At 36.0% G+C, this 17,288-nt stretch overlaps 1 protein-coding gene across 4 annotated transcripts in view; it reads left to right on the top strand.

The window, feature by feature from the left end:
• The first annotated feature begins 267 nt into the window (after window positions 1-267).
• LOC121967135 overlaps window positions 268-17,288 on the top strand; it is a 78,536-nt gene continuing 61,515 nt past the window's right edge. For 3 of the 4 annotated variants that reach the window (XR_006107652.1, XR_006107651.1, XM_042517178.1), the window contains exons 1-3: window positions 269-774; window positions 7,660-7,751; window positions 7,895-8,598. Coding sequence is in view for 1 of the 4 variants with exons in the window: in XM_042517178.1 (XP_042373112.1) it covers window positions 400-774; window positions 7,660-7,751; window positions 7,895-8,598 (1,171 nt within the window). In the remaining 3 variants the exon portion in view is untranslated. Of the gene's footprint in view, window positions 775-7,659; window positions 7,752-7,894; window positions 8,599-13,898; window positions 13,967-17,288 lie in introns of all 4 variants that reach the window. The other variant, XR_006107653.1, reaches the window with a different exon arrangement.

Here is a 17,288-nt window from a genome sequence, read left to right as displayed (position 1 = left end):
TGACATCGGAGGAAGCTTCACGACATTTGTCTAAGTAGGAGGTGAATTTTGTACGCACCACAATCATTTAATTAGTAATACAAAAAAAAATATAATGGCTTAATAATTTTGAGGAATAATTTAACAATAAATATATTACTGAGTTAATATATTACTTGTAGATTTTAAAAAGTTAAAACGTTCTAATCCATTTAAATTAAAATTCACCAAAAAGTTTGAAATATGATTTTTGAATATTATTCCAACCCGACTCGAAGAGTCCTCTTTACTTGCTTTACGCTAAGGATGCCGACTCCCAGAGCCTACCACCAGCGAAGCATGCCTACGATTTAATCCACCTAATTCCCTTTCAGTACTCGATTGAAGGGGGGCAGGAGAAGAGGCGGATAGAGGAGATCGATGGAGCACAACGGGAGTGGCGACGCCTGCCCGGCCCAGGCGTTCCGCTACAATGAGACGCTATGCGCGTGCAACCCTGGGCGGTACCTGGTCAACGGCAGCTGTGTTATGTTCGACACGGGCGGGGAGTGGGTTGTGAGCTCTGGAGTTTCGCCGTCCACCAGCTTCCTCACGACGGTGCTACCCGTCGATTCCATTACACGCTTCACCCAATCACAGGCTGTTCTGTTGGAGGCCACCCTCGTCCTCCTTCTCATATGGCTCGTCTTCTGCTTCGCCCTGCGCTTCGCCAGGTTCGATGGCCGGTCCTTCTGGTCCCTTCTCCGCTGGTGGATCAGCCGCTTTGACATGTTCTACGCCACCAACCACTGGCTGGTCAGTAAATTGTCTTGTTTTTTCTCCGCTCTACAAATATCTTAATTTAACGTTTTATTTTGTGGTATCGTGAAGAAGTTAGTTTAATTACTTGACAAGATCTGGGATAGAGTATGAAAAATAATTGGTATGATAATGTTTTGACTTGATTATCATTACAAAGATGGCTTTTACATTCTCTATCTTCACGAACTTAGGAGCAGATCGCTATCATGTGAAACTCCAACTTGCATTTTACTTTGATAGTAAATCATGCCAAACAAATAACTAGTAAATCATGCCAAACAAATAACTAAAATATGAAAAAAAAATCTAATAACATCTACTTTTGTTCGCGTTCTTACCATAGAGTATTTACTCTTTGTTTACCTGAAGAAAGTTCAGATAATACTACTGTAACTAGGGAAGATGCCAAACTTTTCTCAAGCTTTCAATATGTAACCTACAGGTCCAGAGCTGATTCATGAGTGCATATTGAAAATGATTTTCAAGTGGTTACGTGTCCAATTTGCTTTCAATTGTTATGAGTTTCAGCTGTTCTGGGACAAATCTGTTTCCTCTTCTTAGTCTTCTTAAAATCCATCCCAACTTGGTGGAGTAAGCTTTGTTATTCAAAAAATCATGGCTCCTTGAAACCTTGTCTTATTTGAGAACCATCAATGTCTTAACGAATTGTTTTGCTAATATAATCCAAATTTTTAAAGATCATATACAGTAAACCCATGTAGATGCAGTATTCCATCATAGATTTGGCTAGATATACAATCAATATTAAAGAATGAAAAAATATTTAAGTAAAAAAAATGCTTAACTCTTGATAAAATATTTATCAAGAGAAACAATTTATAATATAAAAATTGATATTAATCAACCTAAACACTTCATGTCTTTCCACTAAGGACATACTGTGGCAAGTATATGCGATATAGCATCGTACTAGTGTCCTTTTAGAAATGCTTATGCAGCCACCTAAACTACTTTTAAACATGGGATTTAACCTAATTAGGTTATAGGAATTGAAATGACATCTTGGGGGTTTATATAGGCAGTATCTGTTGTTCCCTTTAAATTTGTGTAGTCTTGTTTAATATTTTTTGTTTTTGGGTTAAACATTTGTGATGTTGCAATTTAGCATATGTTGGCTGGAAAATTCAATCTGGTTCTCACTATTCAGGTTTTGGTTTACACAATGTGTCCCTCTGAGTATTATTGATATCGTAGAACTTTAGAATGCTATAAAGTCACTATTCATCAAAACAAAAGGTCAATATTTATTTTGAGGACTTGGGTAGGAAGTCTACATTTGTATCTTTGATTCAAATATTTGCATAGTAGACATGATTAAACTTCATAGATTTTCATCATGATCATTTATCAATGCGGTCTTAGTTTTTTTTTTTAAATGCAAACAAGACATAATTTTTTTGTTTCTTCTAATTTTCATTTCTACCACTTTCAAATTTTTTTACCTTTCTAATAGGTACGCCTCTGAAAATTGATTCTTGTCAATAAGCTTTAGATCAAAGTACATAGCCAGTAATTTCAATGAGTTGTGATTGTGGAAACAAATTCAATTAAATTCATTTCATGGACCCAAGTACAAGATTTTAATCGAAACTTGGAACTTAGAAACTTACAAAGGAAATTTTTAGGGCACTTCTTAGCACACTTCCTAGCACACTTAGGGGGCGTTTGGTTTGTGTTTTCCACGCTGTTTTATGTTTTTATTTTATGAGAAAATGGAAAACGCGTTTGGTTTGTGTTTTCCACATTCATTTTTAAGAAAATGAGAGAGCGTTTTCTAAGAAAACGAAAAACGCGGAAAAGTCATTTTCTGAAAAACGAAAAACGCGCGTTTTTCAGAAAATGAAAATGAAAATGGGGCAAACCAAACGCACCCTTATTTTCCTCAAGTAAACTCTCAAATGTTTTCTGAATGAATTTGCAAGAGGTAGTAGAGGGGTTTATATAGGAATAGAGGCAAGGACCGGGTGCCTTCTCTAAGCCCCATCACATTCTTCTCTCTTTCCTTTACAGCTACCCCTGGATCTTTGGATGGCTCCCCGGGGCTCAATCCAAAGAGGTAGTGCTTAACAGCTCAAAAGCTATAATAATTTACAAAAGCAGATTCCGTTAGTACAATAATGCACCAACGTGTCATAAAAAGCAGATGTAGATTAGACAGGTAGTGCCAATCTACATCTTCTTATGTCTAATCTATATCTTCTTTATTAAAGCTTTGGATTCTTTGGGTCCACCACGTCCGCTTTAGATGCTAAAGGACGGAGTCCTTAGTGCTGTGTCTTTGACAAGGCATAGTGCTTGCTCCAGCTGGTCGTCCTGTTGCTGGACAGCTGGCAACCATTCTCCATACCAATTTCTTTTTGTGCTTCGTCGTTTGTACTCTTTGAGCTTGATGGCATGTATGTCCTTGTAGTGTTGTAACGCATTGATTGCTTGTTGGGCTGCGATCTTTTGGATTCGGCCCAGCTTTTCTTCTGTGCCATGGAGGTTGTCCAGGTTGAGTCCTGACTTTGTGGCTTTGTTGAGGGCGTCCACTGTTGACTGGTATAGTGGGACGTAGCTTTCAGTATCATTTGGCCAAGGTAGGCTTCTATCTTTGGGTTGGGCTTGCTTTCCAACTCCTGGAGGGCTCATGCTATCATTTGTAGTTGATCCTCCTGGTTTTCCTTCCACCCTGTCCAGTTAATAACAGATATTAGTCTGGATAAAGAGTCAGCTAACTGATTGTTTCTTCCTTCAATATGTTCGAAAGTCACATCCAGTCCGCTTCCAGTAATATAATCCACAAAGGCTATCCATCGAACCCTGGAAGGTTTATTCTCGGTTGATTTATTGAAAAAGCTTATGATAGCTTGGCAGTCGGTGCGAATTATCAGTTCCCTTTTATCCAAGTAATAAATTTTTAAGCCTTCCATTGCCTTTATAACTGCGTGGATTTCTGCATCGATGGTTGACTTTATTGGATTAAACTGCCCACTGGCATAGGCGCACACCTTTTTTGTGGAACTTGGATCATTTCTTCGGTTTTTCCACTTGCATACTCCACCCCATTCGCTCATGCATCCGTCAACCTCTAATATAATAAAACAATTTTCGGGGGGTACCTCAAGGTCGGGAAGTTGTTGTATTTTGTCTTTGATCAGTTTTATTAGCTCCCAGTCTTGCTGATTCATACGCTTCTCACCAATGCTACTAGTTTTAGCGTATAGAGGGCTCAGTAATTTTCTCAGATTCGGGATATAATTTCTGGCATAGTTCAGAATGCCGATCCATGATCTGAGGCTTTTCGTGGTGGTGAGATCTTCTTCATTAAACTGGATACACCAAGAAACTCGATCTCCTTTACTACAATTTTCATTTTTGAGGGACTGAGAACTAGCCCATTCTTTTTGCAGATGTTAAGCATCACCCGAAGATGCTTTTCATGCTCTTCTTCTGTTTCTGAAAAGACCAGAATATCATCGATATATACTGCAATAAATTGTTCTGTACCTTTGAAACAGTTGTCCATTTTTCTTTGGAATACGGCTGAAGCATTCTTTAAACCAAATGTCATAACAAGCCATTCATATAGGCCATCGGGAACCCAAAAAGCAGTCCACTCAATTGAGTGCATAGCCACTTGATGAAATCCTGACTATAAGTCAAATTTTGAATATATATTACCGCTGCTTACCTTTTTCAGGATATTAATTATACCTGGCAAGCTGTACTGGTCTTTGTTTGTAATGTCATTGAGTCTCCGATAATTAAATATCAACCGCTCTTTACCCTTGATCTCCTGACCAGTCTTGGGGTCTATAGTGGTTCAGAGTTTACAATTATTACAGTCGTTCGGTGTCTGCTTTTACTTGGTCTAATGACGCCAATATAAAGTAGTGATTTCACATGTTTTGAAAATGATTCTTTGTTCCGAGGAGTAAGATGCTTCAGTGGTCTATCTTCAATCGTGAAGTCTGGGTTTTTAATGTCTAGCTGACATACCACCTGGATCTGGCTCCAGTGCTTTAAAGGATCTTCACCAATATAGCCTTGAGCTTTTAATTCTGCTAGGATACCACTGAATTTTTCTTGAAAAAGTTGCTGCGTATTCCCAATGGAATAATATACTAGTTCTTGGATTTGAATATAATCATCTTCCTCTAGGTCTAGTTCTTCTATTGCTGTTGTTGCAGATACAAAGGGAAGAGTGTTTATTGTGGTTAGATTTTTGTAAAAAGTTACCGTATTGCCTTCAATTCTGACTCCTCCTTGCATTGCTCTTATAAAGTTGCAGCCAATAATCATCTGAATGTTTTCCCCCAGTTTCATTGGGAATGAATATGTGTAGTGTAGGGAATTCTGAAAGTATTCTCCCCAATTATCATTTTGCCTCCTCTTAATTTCTTCTCTGCTGTGGTCTTTGAAGTAATGCCACTAAAATGAACCAGGAAGGGGTTTTCTTCTAAGGCTGCCTCCGGCATCGTATTTTGATCTAGACAACAAGTGGTGGCACCTGTGTCTAGGATAATATTTACTTGAAATAAAGGGATACCAGGGACTTCAATTCCTACTTTTAGATTAAAAAGCATGTTTTTAGCTCTTCTGAGGGGGGATTGTGTTACCTCTTGGGTCTCTAGTGATAGGATTTTCTGAGTTTCTTCTACCAGGAGTATGTTCAGGTCTTATTCTTCAAATTCTTCCCTTATTAGGTCTTCTTTTTCAAATCTTAGGCGGTCATGCTCTAGGGCTTCTTCTTCCAGCTTTCTTATATTTAGCTTCCCATTCCTTGACTTCTTCTTCATTAATTTCCCATAGGTGTTTGCATTCATACTGTTTTTGGGATACTTGTACTTGGGCTCGGTATCCTGAGCTTGGTCCTATCCACCAAGACCTACCTTCTTCACGGAGCATATAAATTCTTTCCATTGTTAGGGCATTTAGCCCTCGCTGAAGATCTTCAGTATTATCTTCTCCTTCAAAAATGCTATAGATAGCGTCGCTTTGATCTTCTCCTTCTTCGACAGATACTATCTCACAGTCTTCTAGGAGATTAAGTTGCTCAAACATTGCAACTCTTTTAACATTCTTTTTCTCATTGGGGCAATCCCTGGCGAAGTGCCCTTCTTCTCCGTAGAGAAAGCACTTGCATTTCTTATTTCTGACTAAGTGCTTCTTTTCTATTCTTGCATGTGATGAGTGGGGTTTCCCCTTATAGGTTTTGGACCTTCCTATGCCATACTTTTTTTTTGGGTTCTTGTTATACCCGGGAATAGGAATGTTGCTGCAGAATGATAAGTCCTTCAGTGCCCTTTTGAATGCAGCATCTTTGCACTCATTTTCTAAATACCGGTACGAGAATAAAATCCTTGGGATGACACTAATAGTGTTTCCTTGATATTTTTCCTCAAAGGCTCTTTTAATTCTGGTCCCCAAGTCTCCTGGCATTTTTGCCCATATTTTTTCTGATAGTTCTGGGCTAGTAAATAGTCTCCCTGTTTTGGAGGCCAACCTCCAATAGTCATTTAGGAAGGAAATAATGTCTTTTTGGTTATTGCAGGATAGATGCTCCAGATCCTTGTATGCTTGTTCTTGAATGACAGTGGAGCCTTGATATGGATCTTCTAGCATGAAGACTGTTCGAATTTGGGAAAGTATATTATGGGTTCCTGCAGATCCATCTGCATTATTTAATAACTCTTGATATTCGTTTGGGAAGGACATCCTCCATTGAACCCAGGCTAGCTTCTTAGCTTCCCCGAGTAGATTTTCAATAAACTCTGCTTTACTTGTTGCGTCTATGAAGCCTTGGAGGGATACTAAATTTTTGGTGATGAATTCCCACCTCATAAAGACTTCATCAAATTCGCCTAATTCTGTGGGGATTATAAACATAGCCCCAGTCTGTTGAAAAGCAGATGGTAAATTCCACATCTCGGAATAATCTGTGGACTTAAATTTCTCACTTCCTCGATATCCTTCAAAGCTTGGTTTTTATCCAAACACTTTCCCTATTTCTTCCTCAGCTATCTCCACATACAGACCCCAGTTGATACAACTATGGGACCGCCCAATTACCCCCAGCGGTAGAAATAGGGGAAGTGTTTGGATGCCGAAAATGATGTAGCGGAAATTACTGAATCCTTTGATTCAAATATGAATGCCGAAAATAATCTTTTGAAGACATGATGATTCAGCTGAATCATCCAAAACTCGTCGTCTTGGGAAAAGGAACGCCAAAAATGTTTATTGATGAAAAAACAACTGTCCTAAAATTTTCCTTAATGGGTGGTTGACCTAACAACGCTGGGCTGATGGGTCGCCAGCTACGAGCGCTTTCTGATTTACCTAGGTGGCTTATGGAAAATTTCCGTGGGACTGGGCTGATCATCCAAGATTAGTTAGCGTAAACTGGATATCTGGTGTCAATTAAAAAAAACTTAAAATAGTTTAAATAATCTCAAAACCCTAACTCTACAAAAGACGAAAATAATCTCCAAATGATAAATAAAGGACTAAACTCTTTCAAAACCTCCAAAAAGTCTTTAAATGACAATTTTTTTGGGCTTAAACCAGCCGTTATGGGTTACACTAGGTAACAAATGCATAACTTTGAATAAACTTTGATTTGATATATCATGAGTCTTGTGACTCAATATGAGTCAAAAGTTATGGTCTTTCAAAGCTTTGCTCTTCCACATCATTGACTAAGATATATTTGCACACCATTTGAATTCATGCTTTTGATATACTGTATGCAACCAATCATCAATACTTATGTATATCTTATCGCAATTTAACACAAGAAAGTGAAGTGAGAAGTTGTTCAAAGGATGTTTTCTGAGCTGGCTCCTAATAACAACTTGTTTCTTCTACTACTAGGATGACAACAAGGTGGTTATTAAGAGGAAAACAGAGCTGGGTGGGACATTTTCTATAGCAAGCTGGATATTGTTCCTTGGTCTTTTATCTGCGTAAGTGATGGATTTCATTCTCCAACATGTGTATGTTGAGTGTTTTAAAGGATTGCTATTTTAACTTCCATGGTTGAGTTGTGCATACAAAATATACAATTGTTAGTGATCATATTAGCGGCTCAACTGTATCACTTTGACAGGTTGCTGTATCAGATAATTACAAAAAGGAACATTGAAGTGCATAAAATCAGACCTGCAAATGCTCCGGATTTGCTTTCTTTTGTTAATGACTTGGAATTTAACATAACAACAATTTCTAGCATGAGCTGTTCCAATTTCCGTGGCCCTGATTCCCTGTTGGTTGGAACTCCTGGCTTCATTGACTACAGAGTTTTACCTTTGTCTGTCCATCATATTCAATATAATTGCCAAAATACTAGTAGTGGTCCTTCTCTGTCTATTAAGTGTAACAACTGCCCGATTCCTCGAAGAGATTACTATATTTCATGGCAGTTCATTGACCTCCCAAATCATCCTGCCACTGCTGTTGGTTTCCAGTTCAACCTATCAGCAAAAGATCATGCTGATAATAGGCATGTTAGCTTTGTCAGTGGAGCAATGACGTCGGACAATTTTACAATTGATGAACCCAAAACATTCAGAGGATCAGAAGTGAACATATTGAAGATTCATTTGTTTCCTATGGCATATAACAAATTGAACAATTTAAAACTCATTCAGCCTGTATTTCATGACTTCATCTCTGGATCATCTTTTTCTGTGGCCTCGGATCTCCAAGCATCTCTTGGAACTTCCAAGGATGGTTTAGTCAATACCACACTTTATATCAGTTCTCTCTCTGATTACATTGTGGAGATTAACAATGAAAATATGATAGGCATTGGTAAGATTAACATTTTCTTTCATACTTATTAAACTTCCATTATTTCCTGATTTTATTGTTGACTCAATTTTCTAATTGTCATATATATTATTCATTTGTTTACTTTGAAGTAAGAAAAGCATATTTCATGTATGCTAATAATAAGTAGGTCAGTCAGCCTAAATCCTATTGGAAAGAAATCAGTTACTACTTCAGTGTACAAAGAATAACATTGATGCTTCAAAGCTTAATATAGTTCATTGTTATATTCAGTGTAGGGTTTTTATTGTTAGTTATAGCAGTGGATTGACGATCAAGACTCCTTGCAGATTTAGGTTTCTTTGGAAAAATTCTAAAATTCAAACCTGTAAGGCTTAATACATGGAAGCTTGTCTCAAAAGTTAAAATGTTAAATGATCCAGAATTTTTCATTCAAATATCTGTTTCAACCTTCAGCATTAGGATTCCTGGTTTCCTGCTTATATGAATTTTGAACTCCTAATCTTGTGAAATAAGCTATGTATGATTCTTAAAATTAACATCTAAAGAAAGTGAGAAGGAAACTTTTGGAAAAATGAAATTGGGACAGTGAAATTTATAACCTTCTTATGCTACCTTGGTTTGTAATAATAGGCATGATGTTAGAGTTAGGTCAGGATTTATTGGTTTGGTTTGTATTAAGTTAGGAAGATAAAACATAAAGCAATTATAAACATTAAAAAAATGCACAAAATATCGTCTGTGTGGAAAAGTTAATATTTTATAGTAGAACTTTTTTTTTGAAATATTCAAAGACCACATTTCATTTGAACTTAACAATAGATTTAGAACAACATGATTTTCTATTAAATTATATAAGTCATCAAGTCAAATAAGGTATATGCACTAGCAGCTTTGGTCTATCCATGCTGTATATTACCTTCTATTGTCTTTCTACCCAATAGTTTTTCTTGACTAAGTGACGAAATCTTCAAAATTCTGTTTTTTTATTGATATCATCCTCTAGGGTTTGGTTTGAGACTGATCCATATTGACTTGGTATAAGTTATGGTTAGCACCCAATGGGTTTAGGCTTTATTACTTGAAGGTTGTAAATTAGTGTAATTTCACTTACAGAAGTAGCCCTTAATGACAGGATATAACTAAGAACTATACCAACAATAAATAACTTAAAATATTAAATGATTCAGAATTTTTCTTTCAAAAATCTGTTCCAACCCTTGCAACCTGATTGAAACCTCAATCATTGGCTTTATTTCTAACTACTTCACCCATTTCAATTAACTTGTTCCTAAAGACCCATTTAGCGTCAACAATGGTTTTATTGATAGGTTTAGGTACTAAGTCTTCATACTTAGTTTTGATCAAACTATGCTAGTTTTTCTTGCAATCAGGGGAGGGGTGGAGTAGGATATTGGTTCAGTGGACAACAATATAATGTAATTAATAAAGCAAAAAAATATAAAATCTTATAATCATAAAGTACTATAAAATAATTACCTTACAATTGTTCTTTTTGAGTTTTCATATTTTGAAACTTTGTACAATAGTTTCATTATCAACTGTTAGGTTGATAAAGCTCAACTCTAATTCTTGAATCCGTCCTTAATTTTATTATACTATATTGTAACCAATCACCAAATTTCTTAAATCATGAAGGATTGAACCGTCTAAATTGGCTTACTCCAAATTTTTGTTTTGGCAATTCATAGCATGAAGGTTGGCATGAACCTTTTTGCAAATGTGTAATGTAAAATAATTCCTTTTTACAAATATGTCCTTCAAACAATAAATATATATATATATATATATATATATATATATATAATAAATTTGTTTGAAAAAAAATGTCCAAACTTGTCCATGCAAGCAAAAAACAAAACCTCCAGTTTAAGCTTTCTAATTAGTAATTACTATCAAATTGGTAAAATAATAATAATATAGAATTACTAAATCGAGTCATAATCTAATCCAAAACAGCTAATAAAAAATAAATAAATAACTTCTAAGTTTTAAAACTAACGATCCAAACTTAAAAATCCTAAAGCCATGAATCTATGGCATATGAAATAAATCATCTTTTCATCCCAAATTTCATTCCTCAAGTAAATAAAAACCAAAATTCTAAAGCATCATATACTATTGGCTCAAAATCTAAATAACGACACTACCAAAAAAAAAGGAAAACGAAAATTAACCTTAGTAAGGTTTCAGTTGCACAAAGGATGCCGGAACGGTTTTTAATTGTTTCTTTATGCCGGCTGCCGGCAACTCTCAAAGATGGATTTGAATTAATATAAAAAAGTTCTCCTGGGGCAAAGGGTGGGAACTAATAAAAAAATTTATTTTCTCACTAGGCCAATGTAAGCTCCGCCCATGCTTGCAATGCTATCACCCAGTCAGTTCAACAATGCTTTGTCTAAAAACTTAGGTTCAAGTTTAGAGATTAGTGCTATTTGGCATAATTACGGTAGGATAACCTAGTTCTTACTCTTGACTTGAGTCTTCTATAATTTGTTCAAGTGGTTGATTAGATGGTAACTCTGTGTCCTAGTATTTTGTAGTTCACTTGAGCTTAAAGTTTGATTTTGCTAAGTCGATCTTTATTGAAGTTGTTTCTAGCTCTCCCTAAATTGTTGCTTTCTAAAGTTGTTTTTTTTTTCAAAATTTATGTTGATGTCTTGACTTAATTGAGTTTTTCTTGGATTATGTTCATTAAAGATTACATTTGATGTTTCTTCTATTTTTAGGGTCCTTTTATTATATATTCTATAATCTCTACTATTTGTTGAGTATCCTAAAAATATTCCATCGTCTGTCTTGTTTGAGAATTTAGTTAAATGACCCTAAGTATTTAAGATATAAATTTTAGATCCAAAGACAAGTATTTAATTGAAGGAGTTGTAAATTGGTATTTATTTAAAAGTGTTCCATTTGTATGTACTTGAGCCTAAAAGTGGTCGGGTAAGTTGTATTTGTTTAACATAATTCCAGTCGCTTCTTGGGTAAGAAAACTCGTGTTTGTATCCATTTTCTAAGCAGACTTTATTAAACCTATGGTTGTCAAATTCATCTCCGTGGTCGCTTTTAATTCTTTTAATTTTAGTATTCTTTTTCATTTTCAATTAATTTAGAAAATTGGATTAACTTATCTAATGTTACATCCTTGTGCTTTAAGAGAAACACCAAAGTGTACCTAGAGTAATCATCCACTATTACTAAGCACTATTTATTTCTATTTATAGATTTAATTCTATTACTTTCAAAAAAGTGTATGTGAAGAATTTCTAAAACAAATGAAGTCGACTTGAGTTGATTGGTTTGTGAGTTGATCTTGTTAATTTGTTTTCTTGACATGCATCACAAATATTATATTTAGGTTTAACTAGCCTAGGTAGTCCCTTAACTAAATCTTTCTTACCTATTGTCAAATATATATCTTAAGTGAGTGTGACCTAGTCTCTTGTGCCACAACTATTTTCTCTTGTTGTGTCAAAAGACACTAGAATGAGAAGGTGGGTAAATTATTAGTGTAAACGCTTTCCTTCCTAATTCCTACTAATGTCAAATCATTTTGTTTGGTTGATCTGTTGACATTATTAAGGAATATTCTGATTTGATTTGACAACATTAAAGAATATTCCAATCTGATTTAATTTGATAATTAAGAGAGATTGACATAGAAGGAAAGGAATTAAATCTGTGATTAATAGAGATTGACACAGAAGGAAAGGAATTAAATTTGTAATTAAGAGAGATTTTTATTTTCCTTTTGTTTGTAATCTTTCTTTCTAATGTCTCTTGCATCCTCCTATTTAAGTTGGACTTCTTGTAAATTATAAAATAATGAAAAAGATTTAAGTTCTTTTTCTCTTCATCCAATTCCACATGGTATCAGAGCAATAGGATGTAAGGATGAATTTCAAGGCAGCCATGGTTGGCTCTGGTCCAACATCTTCGGATGTTGGGAGATGATGCCTTTGGGGGCAAAAGCCCAAGCAAATGCTCAACCGATGGCGGGTTTTCTTCCTGACAACTCTACTGGATCTCTCCAGATTACTCTTCATAAACTGAATGGAAAAAATTATCTTGAGTGGTCTCAGACAGTACGATTGGCAATAGACGGCAAAGGAAAACTTGGTATCTCAATGGTGAAATCAAACCTCCAACCACAAAGGATCCAAGATTCGAGCAGTGACGGTCTCAAAATTCTATGGTCACTGCTTGGTTAATAAACTCTATGGATCCTGTGATTGGAAAGCCATTTATATTTCTACCCACAGCTCGAGATGTGTGGGAAGCTGTTAGAGAAACATATTCAGATTTGGACAATCATTCTCAATTGTTCGAATTAAACACTCGACGGTGGAAAATGGAGCAAGGAGATCGTGAGGTAACAACTTATTATAATGAAATGATGATTGTTTGGCAGGAGTTGGATTTGTTTCAAGAAGAAGATTGGGAAAATCCAAATGATAGTGCTCGCTATAAAAAATAAAACAGAAAGAGGCTGGGTATTTGTGTTCCTGGCTGGTTTGAACAAGGAACTCGATGAGGTTCGAGGGCGTATTCTGGGACGAAAGCCTTTACCTCCTCTAAAAGAAGTTTTCTCAGAAGTACGTAGGGAAGAAGCAAGACGATATGTGATGCTAAAAAATATTCCTGAATCAAAACCAGAAATGGAGGGGTCCACTCTTGTAGTTCGTGGTGCAGAAAAGCAAAGGCCTTGGTGTGACTATTGCAGAAAACCGTGGCACACACGTGAAAACTGCTGGAAGTTGCATGGAAAACCAGCATATGGAAAGAAGAAACAGGGCAGTGATAACAAGTTAGGGGGAGCACATGAAAGTCGTGCCCTTCATGTGAACCATTCTGATCCAAAGCAGCAATCTTCCTCAGAATCTTTTCCCTTCACTAAGGAACAAATGAAGCACTTACAAAAACTATTTCAGTCCCAATCCTTAGGAAATTCTAATCCTTCATGTGCCCTTGTTGATTCAGGTATTGTTCCCATCGGTACCCTTGCATGTACCAAATCTAATGGCTTCTGGATCTTAGATTCAGGTGCTACTGATCATATGACTAGTATTTCGCAATATTTCTCTTCTTATACACCAAGTGCAGGGAATCAAAAAATCAAAATTGCAGATGGTTCTTTTGCTACTGTTGCAGGAAAAGGACTAGTACCTATTTCTCAATCTATAACATTGAAAGATGTTCTACATGTTCCCACCCTTTCCTACAATCTTCTATCCATCAGTAAATTCACCTATGATCATAATTGTAGAGCTAATTTTTGTTTCTCGCATTGTGAATTTCAGGATTTAACCTTGGGGAAGATGATTGGGGATGCTAAACAGGATGGTGGACTTTACCTCTTTAATGAAGGGTCAGACCGTAAAACTTGTTTCAACTCTATTTCTATTCCAAATAATAGTGAAATTTTGTTATGGCATTATAGATTGGGTCATCCTAGTTTTCAATATTTAAAGTTGTTGGTTCCCAAGCTGTTTATTAATAAAGAGTTCAGTTTTTCCATGTGAATTTTGTGAATTAGCAAAACATCATTGATCTATTTTTCAACCTCAACCATACAAAAAATCAGCACCTTGTACTATGATTCATAGTGATATTTGGGGTCCTTATAGGGTTACCACTCTTTCTGGGAAACGATGGTACATTACTTTCATTGACGATCATACTAGGGTCACATGAGTTTTTTTGCTAAAAGAAAAATCTGAGGCTGCAATGATGTTCAAAATTTTTTATAACATGGTTCAAACTCATTTTCAGACTCAGATTAAAATTTTTCGAAGTGATAATGGAATGAAATTCTTTAACAATATGTTGGGAAATTTTTTTGATGAGAAAGGAATTGTGCACCAAAGTTCATGTAATTATACACCCCAACAAAATGAGATTGCTGAAAGGAAAAACAAACATCTCCTTGAAGTTGCTAGAGCCTTAAAGTTTTACAACTAAGGTTCCTAAGTATATTTGGGGAGAAGCAGTTCTGACAGTAACCTATTTGATTAATCGAATGTCAACTCGAAATTTGTCGTTTAGAAGTCCAATCCAGGTTTTCACAGAATGCTTGCCTAATTCTCGGTTAGTGACAAACATCCCTTTAAAAATTTTTGGAAGTGTTGCATTTGTTCATAATTTTGATCCTAGAAAATCAAAACTTGATCCAAAAGCATATAAATGCATATTTGTAGGATACCCCAACAATCAAAAGGGTTACAAATGCTTTGATCCAATTACGAAAAAAATATTTGTTCTATGGATGTCACTTTTCTTGAGGGAACTTCATACCAAAACACTAATCTTCAGCGGGAGAACAAAGCTAATGAAGATGAATGTGTTGATAAATCTGACTTAACCTTTGCACTTGTTCCTAATGATACTCTATCACTAAAAGAGGTAGAAAATGGGGAAAATATTGAGTCTATCGACAAACAAGAACACTCTGTGATAATGCCATCTCAAAATAAACAATATGAAATAGCAGAAATGGATGGGAAACGATATAAAGGTCTGGTCTATTCAAAGAAGAAGGAAGGCCCTAGTTCCCAGCATCCTCAAGAATCCAATCAGAGGTTCAATCATGAAATTCATGATTCACAAGGACCCAATCTTCCAGGTAATCTTGAGTTTTCTAGTCAACTGGATCTTCCCATTGCTCTTAGGAAAGGTGTTAGATCTTGTACAAAATATCCCCTGTCAAACTTTGTGTCGTATGAAAATATTTCACCTTCCTGTTGTATATTTATTTCACAATTGTCTAGTGTATCCATTCCTAACAGCATCCAGGAAGCCCTGAATGTTCCTGAGTGGAGAGAAACTATTCTTGAAGAGATGAAGGCTTTGGTGAAGAACTCTACTTGGGAGAAAGTGGATTTTCCTAATGGGAAGACAGTTGTTGGTTGTAAGTGGGTATTTACTGTGAAATACAATTCAGATGGATCCTTGGAGAGGTACAAAGCCCGCCTTGTAGCTAAAGGGTTCACTCAGACTTATGGAGTAGACTACTCTGAGACTTTTTCTCTGGTTGCTAAATTAAACACAGTACGAATACTTTTATCTATAGCTGCTAACCTTGATTGGCCATTGAATTAGCTAGATGTGAAGAATGCATTCTTAAATGGGAACCTAGAAGAGGAGGTTTATATGGAACCTCCACCTGGATTCACTGAGAAATTTGGGGGTAAAGTGTGCAAGCTGAGAAAGTCTATATATGGACTCAAACAGTCCCCCAGAGCTCAGTTTGACAGGTTTACAAGGTTTGTTAAAGGTCAAGGATATATTCAGGGTCAATTTGATCATACTCTATTTACTAAAAGATCCACTAAAAACAAGATTTTAGTGGTGATTGTTTACGTGGACGATATAATATTGACTGGTGATGATGCTCAAGAAATGAGCAGATTAAAGCAAAGCTTAGCAAAAGAATTTGAGATTAAAGACTTGGGCCAACTAAAATATTTTCTGGGAATGAAAGTTGCAAGATCCGAGAAGGGCATTGTGGTTACCCAACGGAAATATATTCTGGATCTTTTAAAAGAAACTGGATTGAATGACTGCAGACCATCAGAAACGCCAATAGATGTTAGTGTTAAGCTTGGAAAAGTCAAACAGGGAACTCCTGCAGATGTAGGAAGGTACCAAAGATTGGTTGGAAGGTTGATTTACTTGTCACACACACGCCTTGATATTGCTTTTGCTGTGAGTATGGTAAGTCAATTTATGCATTCTCCATTTAAAGAGCACCTTGAAGCTGCATATCGAATTCTTCGATATTTGAAAGGGACTCCAGGGAAAGGACTCTTCTTTAGGAAAATTGATAAGAGAGGGATTGAGGTGTATACTGATGCTGATTGGGCAGGATCAATCACTGATAGGAGGTCAACTTCAGGGTACTGTACATTTCTTTGGGGTAACTTAGTTTCTTGGAGAAGCAAGAAACAAAGTGTAGTTGCAAGAAGCAATGCCGAGGCAGAATTTAGATCTGTGACTCAAGTTATCTATGAGGTTCTTTGGATTAAGGTCCTAGAAGATCTTACTAAGGAAATTAATCTCCCTATGAAGTTGTACTGTGATAACAAGGCAGCGATCAACATTGCTCAAAATCCAGTTCAACATGACAGAACAAAGCATGTTGAGATTGACCGACACTTTATAAAGGAGAAACTCGATGAAGGGATAATTTGCATGCCATTTGTGCCAACTTTATAGCAAGTGGCAGATGTGTTGACTAAGGGCTTGTTGAAACAAGCATTTGAATTTCAAGTCAACAAGTTGGGCATGATAGATATCTTTGCACCAACTTGAGGGGGAGTGTTGACATTATTAAGGAATATTCTGATTTGATTTGACAACATTAAAGAATATTCCGATCTGATTTGATTTGATAATTAAGAGAGATTGACATAGAAGGAAAGGAATTAAATTTGTGATTAATAAAGATTGACACAGAAGGAAAGGAATTAAATCTATAATTAAGAGAGATTTTTATTTTCCTTTTGTTTGGAATCTTTCTTTCTAATGTCTCTTGCATCCTCCTATTTAGGTTGGACTTCTTGTAAATTATAAAATAATGAAAAAGATTTAAGTTCTTTTTCTCTTCATCCAATTCCACATGATCTTACTAGACACTTAGTGGAGTGGAACTCCACTTTGTATCCACTAGCACACAATTGACTTATACTAAG

The sequence above is a fragment of the Zingiber officinale genome, chromosome 3B (assembly GCF_018446385.1).
Source record: "Zingiber officinale cultivar Zhangliang chromosome 3B, Zo_v1.1, whole genome shotgun sequence".
NCBI classification, from domain to species: domain Eukaryota; kingdom Viridiplantae; phylum Streptophyta; class Magnoliopsida; order Zingiberales; family Zingiberaceae; genus Zingiber; species Zingiber officinale.
The sequence above is the reverse complement of the archived record's forward strand: the minus strand, read 5'-3'. Positions and strand labels throughout refer to the sequence as shown.